At 43.4% G+C, this 14,100-nt stretch overlaps 1 protein-coding gene across 2 annotated transcripts in view; it reads left to right on the top strand.

Moving 5' to 3' along the window:
* Ebf1 (EBF transcription factor 1) overlaps positions 1-13,143 on the top strand; it is a 389,967-nt gene extending 376,824 nt beyond the window's left edge. For both annotated transcript variants that reach the window (XM_059270378.1, XM_059270379.1), the window contains exons 15-16: positions 3,138-3,332; positions 12,214-13,143. In XM_059270378.1, the coding sequence (XP_059126361.1) occupies positions 3,138-3,332; positions 12,214-12,245 (227 nt within the window). In that variant the 3' untranslated portion in view covers positions 12,246-13,143. The remainder of the gene's footprint in view (positions 1-3,137; positions 3,333-12,213) is intronic.
* Positions 13,144-14,100: the final 957 nt, after the last annotated feature.

Below are 14,100 nucleotides of genomic sequence, written 5' to 3' on the forward strand. Positions count from 1 at the left end.
TCATGTCCTCTCCATGCCTCAGCATTCTCATCCTTAAGAGGATAAACATCTAGACCACACCTTCACCAGTGTTGAGGAACATGAGTAAGAAGGTGTTTGCCAGAATCTGGTCCTCAGTCCTGGCAGAGGAGTAAGGCATCTGGAAATCCAAGTCATTATCCTGATGCTGTGACAATAGATCCCCTCACTAAATAATAGAACTTATTTTCTGATATTTCTGTTTTCCTTTTTGTACATAACATACTCTTAAAAGGAAAAAAAAAACCCAAGAGATCCCATCATATATTTTTTTCACAAAAATCTGGCAAGAGGACCTCCACACACATATAGAATATGAATATTCCTAGGTGCCCTGTTTCTACCTTAAAGAAATTTAGCTTAAAGGATTTTGGGGGGCACAACACTTCAATTGTATCTAAAGAACTCAGCAAATTGGCATCGTTATATATAAACACGTACATCTAAAGGGCCTCAGCACTCAACAGCATTTCTCACTATAAAACGCCACAGGCTCCATCCCTACATCCTCTTGAGCTCCCTCTGAGGACCTTTTCATCGATGGCCAAGTTCATCTGGAACACTGTGGAGAGTTCTTCAGATGTAGAATATGTGGCTGGATGCATAGACATTTGTTGAGGAACAGGGGTGTGTTGTTAAATGAAGGAATATTCATGAATCTTACCTAGAAATATAGAAAACAATGCTGTCTCCATGCTGAAGTGTGGCTAACAACCTGAAGGTGGACAGATCACCCTGGCCTTGAGTTATTTCTGAAGGAATTCTCTGCTCAGAGTGCACTCCATTTCTTCCCTACCTTATTCATTTAGAATTGGCCATTTGTAGCACATTTAAAATTTGCCCAATAGTCTGCATGTTCCCAGTCTGTTTACCAGCCAACATTGGGGTCGGTTTCACATTCGGTTTTGATTTATTGAAAGATCTATCCCTCAGCATTCTCCCAGCTACTCAATCAGAAAATGTTTTAATCATGACCTGAAAATTAAAAGGTGGCATTCTTAATTAAATCAATAAGCTAATTGCTATATGGTAGCGATTCAATTTAGGGGCTTTGGTTGTTCACCTTTCCAGACTGTGCGGACTTCCAGTGACTTCTGCCTCAGCTCACATCTGTCAGCCTGAGAGACTTTGAACATTTAATTTCCATTAATTGATTTCCTCGGAGCTCACAAATATAGTATTAAATTCTCAAATAGGCCCTCAGATGGGATGGTATTATCTGCATAAATGCAAATAAAACAATAAACACAGAGCCCAGCTGATTTGAATTTTTGCCTCTGTAATATTTAATTATTCATAAACCACTCATGTTGAAAAATTCCGACAGAATAAAAAAAATAAAATAAGACATTCTGCTGGTGAACACACTTTGTGGTATGGCGGCTAGTAACTAATAATGTTGTAACAAATGGCAATACTCCACTATATTTCACCCTTTTCTTGTTAACTGCCCCCCCCAAACTCCCCACCTCTAAATACACATAATGATCGCATTTGCCAACGAGATTAATTTCCTTCTTTGGTGAGCCAGCAGGATTTCAAGTCTAAGAATATTTAAAAATCAAACCTCCAGTGCAGGAATTTTGCAATTTAAATGGGTGTTATTATTGAGCGCATTCCCACATTTACAAATCTTAAGAGATGGATAAAAATGCTGGTCTCATTAAAAGGAAAAGTACAGTCTAGTAAATGTTGGGGAGAGCTCTGAGGTGTGGATGAGGCCTCTCCATTCTCCTCCAGGAGGCATTTGGCCCATTTGGACCCATGCTGGCTTGGGTTGGGGACAAAGGGTCATTTCCTTCTGATGGCAATCCTTGCCTATGACTGATTTGATCTCCATATTTACAACTTTCCAAAGCCAAGAGGCCAAGCACTACATCTTATCTGTGGTCCTTCAGCAATTACCTCAACTACTTTCTGAGTTCCAATTTGATTATATGTCTAATTAATTATATGTTTAACAAGAAGTCATAACCGCTGGCCTTATGTTAGTCTGTCAATGACAAGGATGGAAAAATGTGAAAAATCTTGTGCATTACAAAGCAATATGTGATATTAAGTAATATGAACAATAGAGTCCACAAGAATATCTAGGATGTAGGGGCAAAGGAAGTGTGTGTATGAAAACATTAGCCTTGACACTGTGGGGGAAGTCTCTGTCTCCTGAGGTAACCACCATTGCCAAAGTGTTCTCAACACGTATTATCTGAGTCCCCACTATTGCCAGACAGGATTTGCATAAGTCTCTGAGCCCCCTGCTTATCTCACAGACATTTGTGGAAAGCTCCTTGGGAAGGGAGAACCTGGCACCTGAATTTGTAGTTTTATGTTTCCCACTGATGTTGCATGTGGCAGTGTTCTTCTTTACTTAGCTTTCTACCTACTGGAGTCTATGTGGTAGTGCATCCAGATCCAGGCCCATCTTTGTATACCTTATAACCTCTTGGAGAGAAAGGGGGTTCACCCCCCACCCTACTGCTTGAGCCTAAAATCACAGTGCTGGTTTAACCTTCAATCTCCCTTCTTTCTTCTACATCTCATTCCTTCATGGGTGACCACATCCTCTCAAACCAGCCTCCTCCTGTCCCATATGTCCCAAGATCCTGTGTTAGAACCTTACTCAAGCCAGAGATGGAAGGCTTTCCCTAAAAGCTCTTGGTGAAGTCCTTTCTGGTGTCACTTCTGCCTCCCTAGAGATGGCCGCACTCACCTGGATCCCCTTTGTGCTGTGCCATCCCTGATAAGAAGGGGTTGGGCTTTGGTTTTCTTGCCTGGAAAACTCAGAGGATGGAGACTCTGTGTGTTGCCTCCCCCACCCCCACACACAACATGCTTCATGAGTTGGGATCAATTGGACTGAATGAAAGGGATCATCCCTGCACCCCTGAAAACTGTCTGTGACACTGATGACTAGTACACTACTGGGCATACAACAGACCCATGGTAAACTCATGAAAGTCACTCACTTGAAGGTACCAAATGCTGAATGAAACTGGGCAGGGTCCCAAGAGTGTAGGGAGGGCCTTGCCTATGAACAATCAGAACAGAGCGGCCGGGCCGGATCTGTGCAAGCCTCCTCAGCTTTGGATGTAATTCTCCTTTCTCACTGTTACTCCTAGTTGTGCCATCCAGCCCCACCATGGCCTCCTCTACAAGCCTCCCCTCCAACTGCAGCAGCTCCTCGGGCATCTTCTCCTTCTCACCAGCCAACATGGTCTCCGCCGTGAAACAGAAGAGTGCATTTGCACCTGTCGTCAGACCCCAGACCTCCCCGCCTCCCACCTGCACCAGCACCAATGGGAACAGCCTGCAAGGTCAGTTCCAGGCCCACAGCCATGGGACTTTGGCCTCCAGAGGTCTGAAGCATGTGTCTCGCTGTTGCTGGGGGGTGAGGGGAGGGTTTTAGCTCTAGACCCACCGGCTTCTCTCTGCCATGACTCTTCTGTTCCTTTGTGTTCATACTCTGATCCCAGGCACTAGCCCTGCTCCTGCCTCATCTGTGGCAATGTCTGAGACATCTCTTTCCTGCTCCAGCAACTCTGCTCAGTCCTAGGACCTGTTTGAGAACACTATAGCCATTAGCTAATGGCACCACTTCTCTTTCCTCCTCTCTCACGCTGTTGTTGCCGCCACAGCAGACCAGTGCTGTGTGGATACTATCATGTTCTTCATGGCAGTCTCTTCTGGGATGGGCTTTCCCCTGAAGTAGGTCACTCAGCCTTCTCTTCTTGGTGCTTGGGTCAGGATGAGCTGTGTAAGGAGGTGACAGGGAAGGGACAGCTGCCTTCCATTTGGAGCCCAAGGTGAAGGCATCATGCACCAGGATAGCAAAGGTCAAAGGCCTCTTGAGAACCACTGGTTCTCCAGAGAGCAGAAACCACTCTCAAGAATACTCTGGTTCGCATCAGAGTTGTTCGATCTTCTTCCACTCTACAGCCTGGGGAGTGGCATAACCATCAGACACTGAGCGGACCTGTTTGATCATGGTGGGGGGTCCAACCTAAAATGTGTCTACTTTTCCTCACATTCTTCTTATATGCTTGGCTCTGTGAGTGGTGTGGGTCTCTGGGATCTCATGTGTCCCCCACAACAGGTTGACAACACAGTGCTCCCAGCCCCTACCTGACAGGTGAGAAAACTCAAGGTGTGAGGTCGACTCCTCCCAGTTGATGTGTGGCAGTCACTGGCTTCAAAATCAGGCTAAAAAAATTCACCTCTTTCCAGAACCTAACACTTTCCAAGAATGTATCTCAGATTCCTAAGACAGCTTGCAGGGAAATCAGATCAATAAAATAGTCAACCACTATTTACTGAGCACCAAACAGTATGGCAGGTGCTCTCTTAAGCAAGGAACAAGCTTTATCTGCTTAATCCCTACAATGTCCTGATGAGGTATGGGGGCCATTAGATCACTACAATGCCAGGCGATGGAGCTTAGGGAGGGCGAATACTGGTCACAGACAGCAGGCAGACATTGGAGGTGGAGGTGAACAAAAACCCCACAGGAGTCTGTCCTTAATCCCTGCCCTGCACTGCTCGCCACAGAGCCTCGCTTCAGTGACCAGTATGTCACTCAGAGAGGTTAACTGTGAAGACCAGAGAATGATTAGAAGGGCAGTGACAGAAACACTTAGGATTACCCAGCTCTATCTCTCACGTGGAAGTGTATGCCCCATTTAACATATAGACGCATATCATGTTCTGGCTACTTTGTGCTGAAGTGAGCACACACACACTGGTCCTCCCAAGACCTTCAGAGTTCAGTACCACCCTCAATGAACAGGAACATTCAAGCTTAGTTCACTCAAGGGCACATAGTGATGACATGTTGGAGTCCAGACTGAACCTAAATGGTACAACTCCAGAGCCTAAGTAACCACATCAGTGTGCCTCTCCACCTCTGGCAGAACTTTTTAGAACACTCCATAGATCCTGTAAGTGAATTGCTTGGCATAGCCAAGTTAGTGCCTGGAGTAACCCGCCATTACTGGGACATACACTTATCTGTTCATCATCTTAAAGGAAAGAGGAAAGTATTTTACTCTGGAACTACATCTCGGGCTAGGTAGACAAGCTAGGAAATACCCTGCCCCTTCCATTTATGCCAGCTTTACTCTCTATAAGCTAAAAATAAATGCCTCCCCTCATTATACCCTCAGCTAGAACAACCATAATTTCATACAGATTGAAGTAACGATGACACATACAGGAGAGGGTAAAGTTATCATTCTTGTATTTTTGGCTATGAGCCTGGCCTTTAACAGCTGCGCCTTCTCTCCAGCCCTAAAGGTACCATTCTTAAGCTGACAGTCTCAACTTTGGTTAGTGTCTTAGTTGGGGTTACCATTGTGTGATGAAACACCTTGACCAAAGCAACTTGGGGAAGGAAGGGTTTATTGGGCTTACACTTCTACATCACTGTTCATCATCAAAAGAAGTCAGGACAAGAACTCAAACAGGGCAGGAACCCCGAGGCAGGAGCTGATGCAGAGGCCATGGAGGGGTGCTGCTTACTGGCTTGCTCTTTATGGCTTGTTCAGCCTGCTTTCTTATAGAACCCAGGACCACCAGCCCTGAGGTAGCACCAGCCACAGTGGGTTGGACCCTTCCACATCAATCATAAATTAAGAGATTGCCCTATAGGCTTGCCTACTGCTGGATCTTATGGAGGCCTTTTCTCATTTGGGGTTCCCTCCTCTCAGATTACTCCAGCTTGTATCAAGTTGACATAAAACTAGCAAACATAGTTAGGGTTGATATCAGGAACAAAACACAAGGAGGACTGTGATTAACAATAAAGGGGTGTTGAACTTAGAAGGCATGGGGTGTGGCCCAGATATATTCATCTTCCTGGATTTGCTGTACATGACCCTGTCTTTCTCATCTAGTTGGATGGGTCCCTGATTGGACATTGTTTCTAGACTCTCCTATAACCCACCCTGTATTTGTTCTCCCAATATTGTCATATACCAAAGAGCCCACACTTTGAAGGTGTGACACCACTACTGGAAATATGAATAGAAAAATAAAGTCCAATTACCCAAGACTCCTTTCCTTAAGCTATTTCTCTGGTGTGCCCCGCTGCCTCCACAGCCTGCACTCATCCAGGGTCACCCTGGAAACTGCACTCTCGTCCTCTACATACTCGAGCAGGGCAAGGAGAACTAGCCATAGGCCAGTCTTCCTGACAGTGGCCTTTCAAACATACCACATCTTTCACTTTTTGATCCTCCTCTTTTTCCCACCACAAAGGGACCTCAACGGGCTCTGGGGATGGGTCAAGGCTCTTGGCTTTGCTGCCTGCCTCCTCTTCCTGCTCAGCCTTGGGTAGCACATTTCTTTTTGACTCACCCAGTTCAGAACTGTGATCACCATTCAGACAGGGCAAGTGATGAAGCAAGAGCTGGTTAAACAAACTGAGCATACAAACAAGACTATATGGGACACAGACTGTTCACATCTTTTAAAGGCTGTTAAATTAACACCTTCCTTAACCAACCACCCCTTTGCCAGCAGGAGATAGGCACCATGGTTGAGTGTGGTGATGAGGATGCAGAGTTAAAACATCAGTGTGGGAGGGCTTGTTTCCAGTCTGGCTTGTGCACTGACACAAGACTTCCTCCATACGGCTCTTTTTGGTAGCTGCTTATTTCATCCGCTTTATAGACGTGGAAGCAGAGACCTGAGGCTGAGATGGCTTGTCCACAGTCACTCAACTAGCTGATAAGGAAACCTTAGGCTTGAACCTCAAACATTCACTCTACAGTGTTGACCCTCCAGGTTGCTTTGGCATTTGCCATATTATATTTGAGCCACCAGATTAGGTTCATGAAGAACCAAGCAAGGTCTAATAACTTTGAAAACTGACCCTGTATTTGGGAAGATACAATGCCCAGGTTAGTGAGGCAGATCTACCCAAGAGAGGCTGGCACCCAGCCCTGGACTGCAGAGGCAAGAAGTGTGGAGTAGACTCAGACCAGTCCATAGTCAAGTTGCCTTTGAACTGTGTCTCAGATGAAGAGTAACTAGAATTCCAGCCCAGGGAGAGCATTGTTTGGAGCTGAGAAGCACCTGTGTAAGCAGTCAAGTCCCTGATGATGTGTTGTGGCATCCAGGATGTGGTTCAACCACATGGGGTATCAGACCCGAAGCAGAAAGAAAGCTACAAGATGAGGCCCTGACCCCTAAGTTCCATGCCTCTTTATATCTGTGTTGTGGTTTAAGAAGAAACATTTGGAGGAGAAAGCAACTCTTATCTCAAAACCTCTTGATCCTCAGATGTTTGGTGAATGAAGTCAAACTATGATGGTCAGATTTAGAAAGTAGTTTTTCTACCATTGGGTCGCTATCGAGAGCTATGCCCTTTATAAGGTATTAAAGGCTCTGAGACATCCTGCAGAAAAACAAAAAATGACTGTAGACAGCACTCTGTTTCCAGCGGGACATAGCTTTAAGATCCCTTTAGATAACCAAATTCATGGGTGCTCGGGTCTCTTAGTAAATGGTATATAGTGTCTGTCTATGAACTTCAAATCATCTATCTGTACTACTTATAATACCTAATACAGTGTACCGCCACATAAATAGCTCTCATACTATAGATAGGGAAATAATAACAAGAAAAAGGTTTCTACATGTTTAGTACACTTACAATTTTTTTTTGAATTTTTAAAATTTATTTTTAATTGGGCTGATGAGATGTCTCAGTGTGTAAAGTGGCTTTGCTGTGCAAATGTAAGGACCTGAGTTCAGGTCCCAGAACCCATGCAAAATCTGTTTGTGGCTGAATGTGTCTGTGACCCTAGTGTAAGATGAGAGGAACAGACAGAGATGTGTGGGTCCCTGTAGCTTGCTGACCAGCCAGTGTAGCTAAAACAGTTAGCCAGGTGAGAGAGATCCTGTTCCAAAAATATGTTAAACACAATAGAAGAAGAAATTTGGTATTGACCTCTGGTCTACATACCACACCACACCCCCATACTTAGTATAATACTGTTACATACTTATGAGGTACATGTGACATTCCTATGTGTGTGCATGTATATCTATGTTACATTGGATATTTGTAAGGAGAGTGAATTCTCTACTAGCTATTTTGAAATATTTGGTTGATTGCTGTCAGTTAGGCTCCTAGTCCTAGTCCCTAGCCACCTGTCCACTGTACCCACTGACCATCTTTTGCCATTTCCCTCTGGCCCACTTCCCAGCTCTGGCAAACACTACCCTAGTCTCTGCTTCTGTGAGATCAACTTTGTAGCTTCCACGTACACGTACAAGTGAGGAGAGTAGTACTTGTCTTTCTGTGCCAGACTCATTTTGTTTAATGTCCCTCCCCACATTGCTGCTCTGTGATTGGCTGAATATGTGGACACCGAGTCCATGAATATGCAGAGCCACCCGTCCATTTTGGTTGCTAACTGCATTTGCCTGCAGAGTTATTTTCCATGTAACTAAGGCCAATGAGTACCATGTGAAATGCTAACTGGAAACTGCAGCTGCCATCCGGATTGGCAGATAAAATGTAGAAAAGGCTCCACCCATTCTTATCAAGGTGAAGTCATTGATAACTCTTGCCCCTAGACTCCCAAGTCAGTCTGTCTTTAGAGACCAAAGGCTTCAGTCATCAGCTTTGCTCAGCCCTTTTCTATGGAAACAAGTCTTTTCTCCTCTAAAATGGTTGCCCCTAAGAGCCTGAGTCCTACGCAAGGACTTCAGAGTCAGGAGAGAGCTGTCACATGCCATCAAAAAGCCCACTAACTAAAACAAAAAGACCAGAGAGATTTTGTAGAAGAAGTAGTCATAGCAACCCCCTCACCCCATATCTTGTTGACATCCAGGCTTCTTTTGGCCCTAAATACCATGCTCCTCAGTACCAACCCTTACAGAACTGTTTTTTTTTTTTTTTCCTCTATAGACACATTCAGGTTGTAGAAGATCGTGCCTCACCCCACACCTGATAAGCTCATGATTCTTTTACCTGGGATAGTTCAGGGAAAGATTACATCTCTCTCCTCACTCAACCTCTCCCAGTGCTACAAAGCTTTCCATTTCTGTCTTAGTCTTTATCAAAATGGGGAACCTTTAAGATGGACTATATTGCCTTTCCACACAATAGCTTTGGGGTTCCCCTCAGAAAACACCATCACCCAGCACTGGGGACTATGGCAGAGCCACTATGGTCTGGTGATGATGTCTTGGCACACAGTGTTGGGAATGTGATGGCTCATGGGAATCTGCCCAGGCTCCACTTGAGCAAGTCAAGCATACCATCAGCATTTCTGGGACATTCCAAGCCTCTTATCCCATCCCTGTCACCCACATCATTCATTTCCAGATTGCAGCACAGATAGAAAAAAATCTTAGACCCAGGGTTGTCATGTAGTCACACAAGGGGGTTTCTTTATAAGAGGGCCTCTTTTGAGGTGCCCAGACTCAGGCTACAACCAGGTAGCATTTTGGTCATGGGAAAATGAAGGGTACAGTAACCCTTTATAAAGACTTGTATGTAAGTATCTGTGGGCCTTGTGTGAGGGTAATAGAGCTTGTGTTAGACTTGTATTCTGTGAGCTGGCCTACCAGAGGTGGCAGTGTGGGGACAAGCCTTGCCCATCCCATAGGGCCCCTCGAGTATATTTGGTCTTAATACCAGCTATTTGCAAATATACATAAACTGGGCAATCATGTTTGCAGAGAATTTAGAATTATAGACTTTTTCAAAGAATTGAGAAGCCTGGTTGGGCCAGCATCCCAGGACAGTACAGCCCCTCTGCAGCCTTCTGCTACATCCCCTCCATTCCTGCCCAGGGGACTCTGCATACTCATATGTCAGCTGGTCTCTCAAGACTATGGGGTTTATAAGTACCAAACTGAGAAGTGTACCAGCACACCTGTGAGCTCGGAGGCAACTTTTAAAGAAGCCCTATGAAGAAGCTTAATCTAATCAATCTAACAAATTATTTAAGAAACAAAACACTGTTTAGATTTTCTTTTCTTTTTTAAATTCAGGCTATACTAAATAAGAAAAAAACTCAAGGGATATTTTTAGGACCCAGATGATAAATGTTCCCTGAGCCTATGGGCCAAGACAGCAGGAGGTTTGTCAGCTCTCTGATTCACTTTAGATCACACTGACACTGACTGAGCTGTCCCAGGACAGAGCCTGCCTGCCCTTGCACACCAGGCACACAATATGGATTTCTGCAAAATGGAAGAAAGACTAGCTTCACTGGCCATAGGCTTCATGTTCCTGCTACCTAAAATAAGGGTAGAGGACCTGGAGCCTGGATAAAAAGACATTTAGAGACCCAATGCTGTACTGGGGAACTCCTTGCCCATCCTTGCTCTTGGGGCTGCAGCATCTGGAACTCTCAAGTTAAGGCTGGGGTTTAAATACTAAGCCCCTAAGTTCAGAGAAATCTAGGGCTCGCTCAGCTCTTAAGTAGGCTGTTTTTCCAATTGATCCCAAATCTTGGGTGGGAGGTGGGGGCTTAAGTCGGGCTGCATTTGGCAGAAAATGACTTCCTGTTTCTAAGAAAGGCTTATGGGGGCTCAGGAAAGGACTCCAGGAGCTGCTGGACTGCAAAAGGCTCTTGCAAAACAACACTTGGATGATTTACGTGTAAATGAATCAGAAACATGTGGATTAAATTTCCTTGTGAATACAGATGGGTTTAAAAATTAACGGAAAAAGTGTTTGGCAAAATACTTTTGGATTTTTTTTTCTTTTAATTGAATCTAAAATGTCAGGGGTGGGGGTAGGGAAGCAAGAGTAATGCAGGGGACACATGACCTGGGCTCTCTCTGTCCATCTGTGCTAGAGGGTTCCTTTAGTTTTACGCTACGCTTTTCCAGACATGATGGTTTAGACAGAGGAAGAGAAAGAGAGCCACTTTGCCCATGCACTAATCATTACTAACAAGAACATTCATTTAAGTTTAGACTTGTCAATAAACAGAAGGAAAGGCTTTTGCTCTGCACTGTCATTGGCAGCCAAAGATGGCTGTGTCTTTGGTTTTAATATAGGCATCTCTCTTGGTACATTTCCAAGTTGCCACACTGTCTTAATTTTCCTACAGTGGCCCCTCTATTTCTCACACCCTTTATGTTAAGTGTGTCCTATAGAATGGTGTCTGTTTGATATCAGGGAAAATACAGACCAGAGAATTTTAACAGTGTTCCCAAGGTCACCCAGCTAGAGATGATGAAGTGGTAGGTTCACAGTCAGAGCTAACCTGCCTTCAGGTTAGACCCTGACTGAGGTTAGACCCAGGCTCTACATTTCTATATCTGATTATATTCAAATTTCCAGTAATTCCTGAGTGCTGCAGTGGACTGCAAGTTCTGGCCAAGGAGGCTGAGAGTCAGGAAGACAATTAACCATCTCAGAACAACATACTAGAAGTGGGCATGCAAGAGGCAGAATTTCCTAAACACTGCTATGCAGCTCCTAACTCCAAACTCTCTGAAAGAATTTGGGTTGACCTGAGACAGGTCTTCCTTTCACAGGCAACAATTTTTCTAGGGCTTATGCTCAGATCATTCCAGAAATCCTGAGAGAAGACACAGTAGAAAAGGTAGTCTACAATTTTAGGCAAATTTGTTCTCTCCTCCAACTCCATGCTTCCTCCGGACTTCATTTTCCAAGTGAACAATGAATGCCTACTGAAGCTGGCATACCCTTTTCCAGCTTGAGCTGGAGGGAAGGCCCTCAGATGGTTATTCTGTTGCTTAATTTTCATGCTAATACAGAACATAAGGGGAGACTGTAGAAACCGTTGGCAGTTACAGCAGGCCATTTCTTTATTTCATATTTTGGATGTGACGGGCAGGAAGGCAGAATGACAAACTGAAAATTCTCACTATTTTTTGCAAAGTCTGAGGCTACAACTTTCCCCCATGGTATTCAAGCTATGCAACTTTCCAGTTATGTCTTAAAATTGAAGTCAGATTTGGGGAAATGTTTAGGATACTCTGTGCTGTTAGAGATATATACACATGCTGATAAAATTTCCCAATAAGGTATATGTCTATTTTATGACAGAATTAATTCCTGAGAAGATGCAAGCATATCTCATTAATAATCAATCAACATTGTCATGTGTGGGTTGTTTTTATTGTCTCCCCCCACACCCCGCCACTGTCTTTGGTGAAATATTTGGGTGCAAAACCATTGACTTCTGTCTTTTCTTTTCATAGCGATATCTGGCATGATTGTTCCTCCCATGTGAAAGAATTGCCTTGAAGAATTTTATTAATGAAGAGGTTGGATTCTGCTACGAAAGTAATCTGATATGAGTCCCAGAGTGGAACTTTTAACTCAGGCCTTTTTAAGAGGAATCACACAATAACTGCGGATTTTTAAACAAAATCACCGACCTTGCAAATACTGAAATTGGAAAGGGGGTCTGCCAGAGCAGGGTGTTGGTTAAACTTGTACCCCCAAGTATCTGGGGGATATATTTATTCTGTATTGATAAAAGCAAACCCACAGTTTCTTTTTCTTTTTTTTTTAAGCTTAACTCTGCAATCATTTGTCTTTTATAAATCATAAAGCTACACACAAGGGCCACTATAAATAAGACTCCATGTTTTAATTTATGATGTTTTTAAAGCTGTGTAAGGGGAGAATGAAGTGGTGATATTTACAAAAAAGCTAAAAGATTTAAAAAAAAAAAAAAGAAAACAGAGAAAAAAGTTAAAAAAAAAAAAAAGCTTGTATGGGACAGAATAGGAATGCCAGTTAGATTTTTTAGAGAACTAAGGGTCGGCTTTTACGCCTTAAAGCATATCAATGGTAGATAGCTCAGACAGTGCATTTTCAGTATCTGACTTCACATGCCATCCCTTAGCAGTTCTGCAAGCTTCTTTCTCTCTTTGTATGGTTGTCTTAAGTAACTGTGTAAATAACCGCAGCCTGGAAGTTACCAAGCGACATACATGATCACATTTTCCCTTGTACTCAGAAAATCCAGTGCCTCTAGACAGATTGTTTAAAAAAATAAAAAAAGAAAGAAAGAAAGAAAAAAAAAAGCAAAGCAAAACAAAACAAAAAAATCCCTGCATCTTTTAACCCAAGCTCATTCTTTTACTTATGTCAACTTCTTCCGAAGCTGGTGGCCTCTGAGAGTGGAGTGGCCATGCACTGAGTGAGAAACTCCTTCAAGACTTCACGGAACAGGGTCCAGGCACAGAATTCCACATATGCCCTGCAGTTTACCCCGCTGAGATCTTACTCACGCGCCACCATCAAGAGATGAGATAGCTTATTCCTGCTAGAATCCTAAATGTTAACTCTATATCCAGGCTCAAAAACAAAAAACAAAACAAAACAAACAAACAAAACCATAGACAAAGCCAAGGGGCAAAGGAGGTGAGTAGGCAGGCTGTTTGGGTTCCTGAATCACACAGGGGCCTGTACCAGCAAGACCCTGGTGTGGTTGTAAAGTTAATCAACAGGTAAAGAGCTTTGGGGTTCAGAGTGAAAGGAAATTGGGGGAGAGGAAAAGAAGGGGGAGGCCTTGAACTCAGCTTTCCGTGGGAATTTTTGCTTTCAACTGGGAAGTGTTCTTAAAAGAAAGAATCCATAGCAAAGATTCAGCCAGGGAGGCTCTGAGGGGGCACAGGCCTGGCTGAGTTCTTTGCCCTTCTGTTTCTGTATGTAGTTATAAATACTGTAGATTTTTTTGTGATTTTTTTTGCCAAAGTTGTTGTTTTATTTATACATTTTAATGTCTGAAGATGGTTTTCAAGCTCACAAAAAATGATTTTACTGCATATTTTGCAAAGAAATAAAAAGCGCACTACCTTTAGCTCGCACATACTTGCAAAGTTAACTCAAAGGCTTTGTGTTTGTTTGTTTTCATGGGGATTTTGTAAAATATCCATATAAATAATGTATTTATCTTTGGAATTTGTACATTGCTTTTCTCTCCTCCTACCCCCTAGTCCCAGTTTATTTTTTTTGTGTGTGTTTGCTTTGTGAACAGTGCGTATAGTTTGGTCACCTATGGTTGTATTGGCTGTTTCAATGTGATTTCTAAACAATTCATTTATAGGTATTTTTAGTATTGTTTCAAACCATGC

This window comes from Peromyscus eremicus, chromosome 8a (assembly GCF_949786415.1).
Source record: "Peromyscus eremicus chromosome 8a, PerEre_H2_v1, whole genome shotgun sequence".
Lineage (NCBI taxonomy): Eukaryota > Metazoa > Chordata > Mammalia > Rodentia > Cricetidae > Peromyscus > Peromyscus eremicus.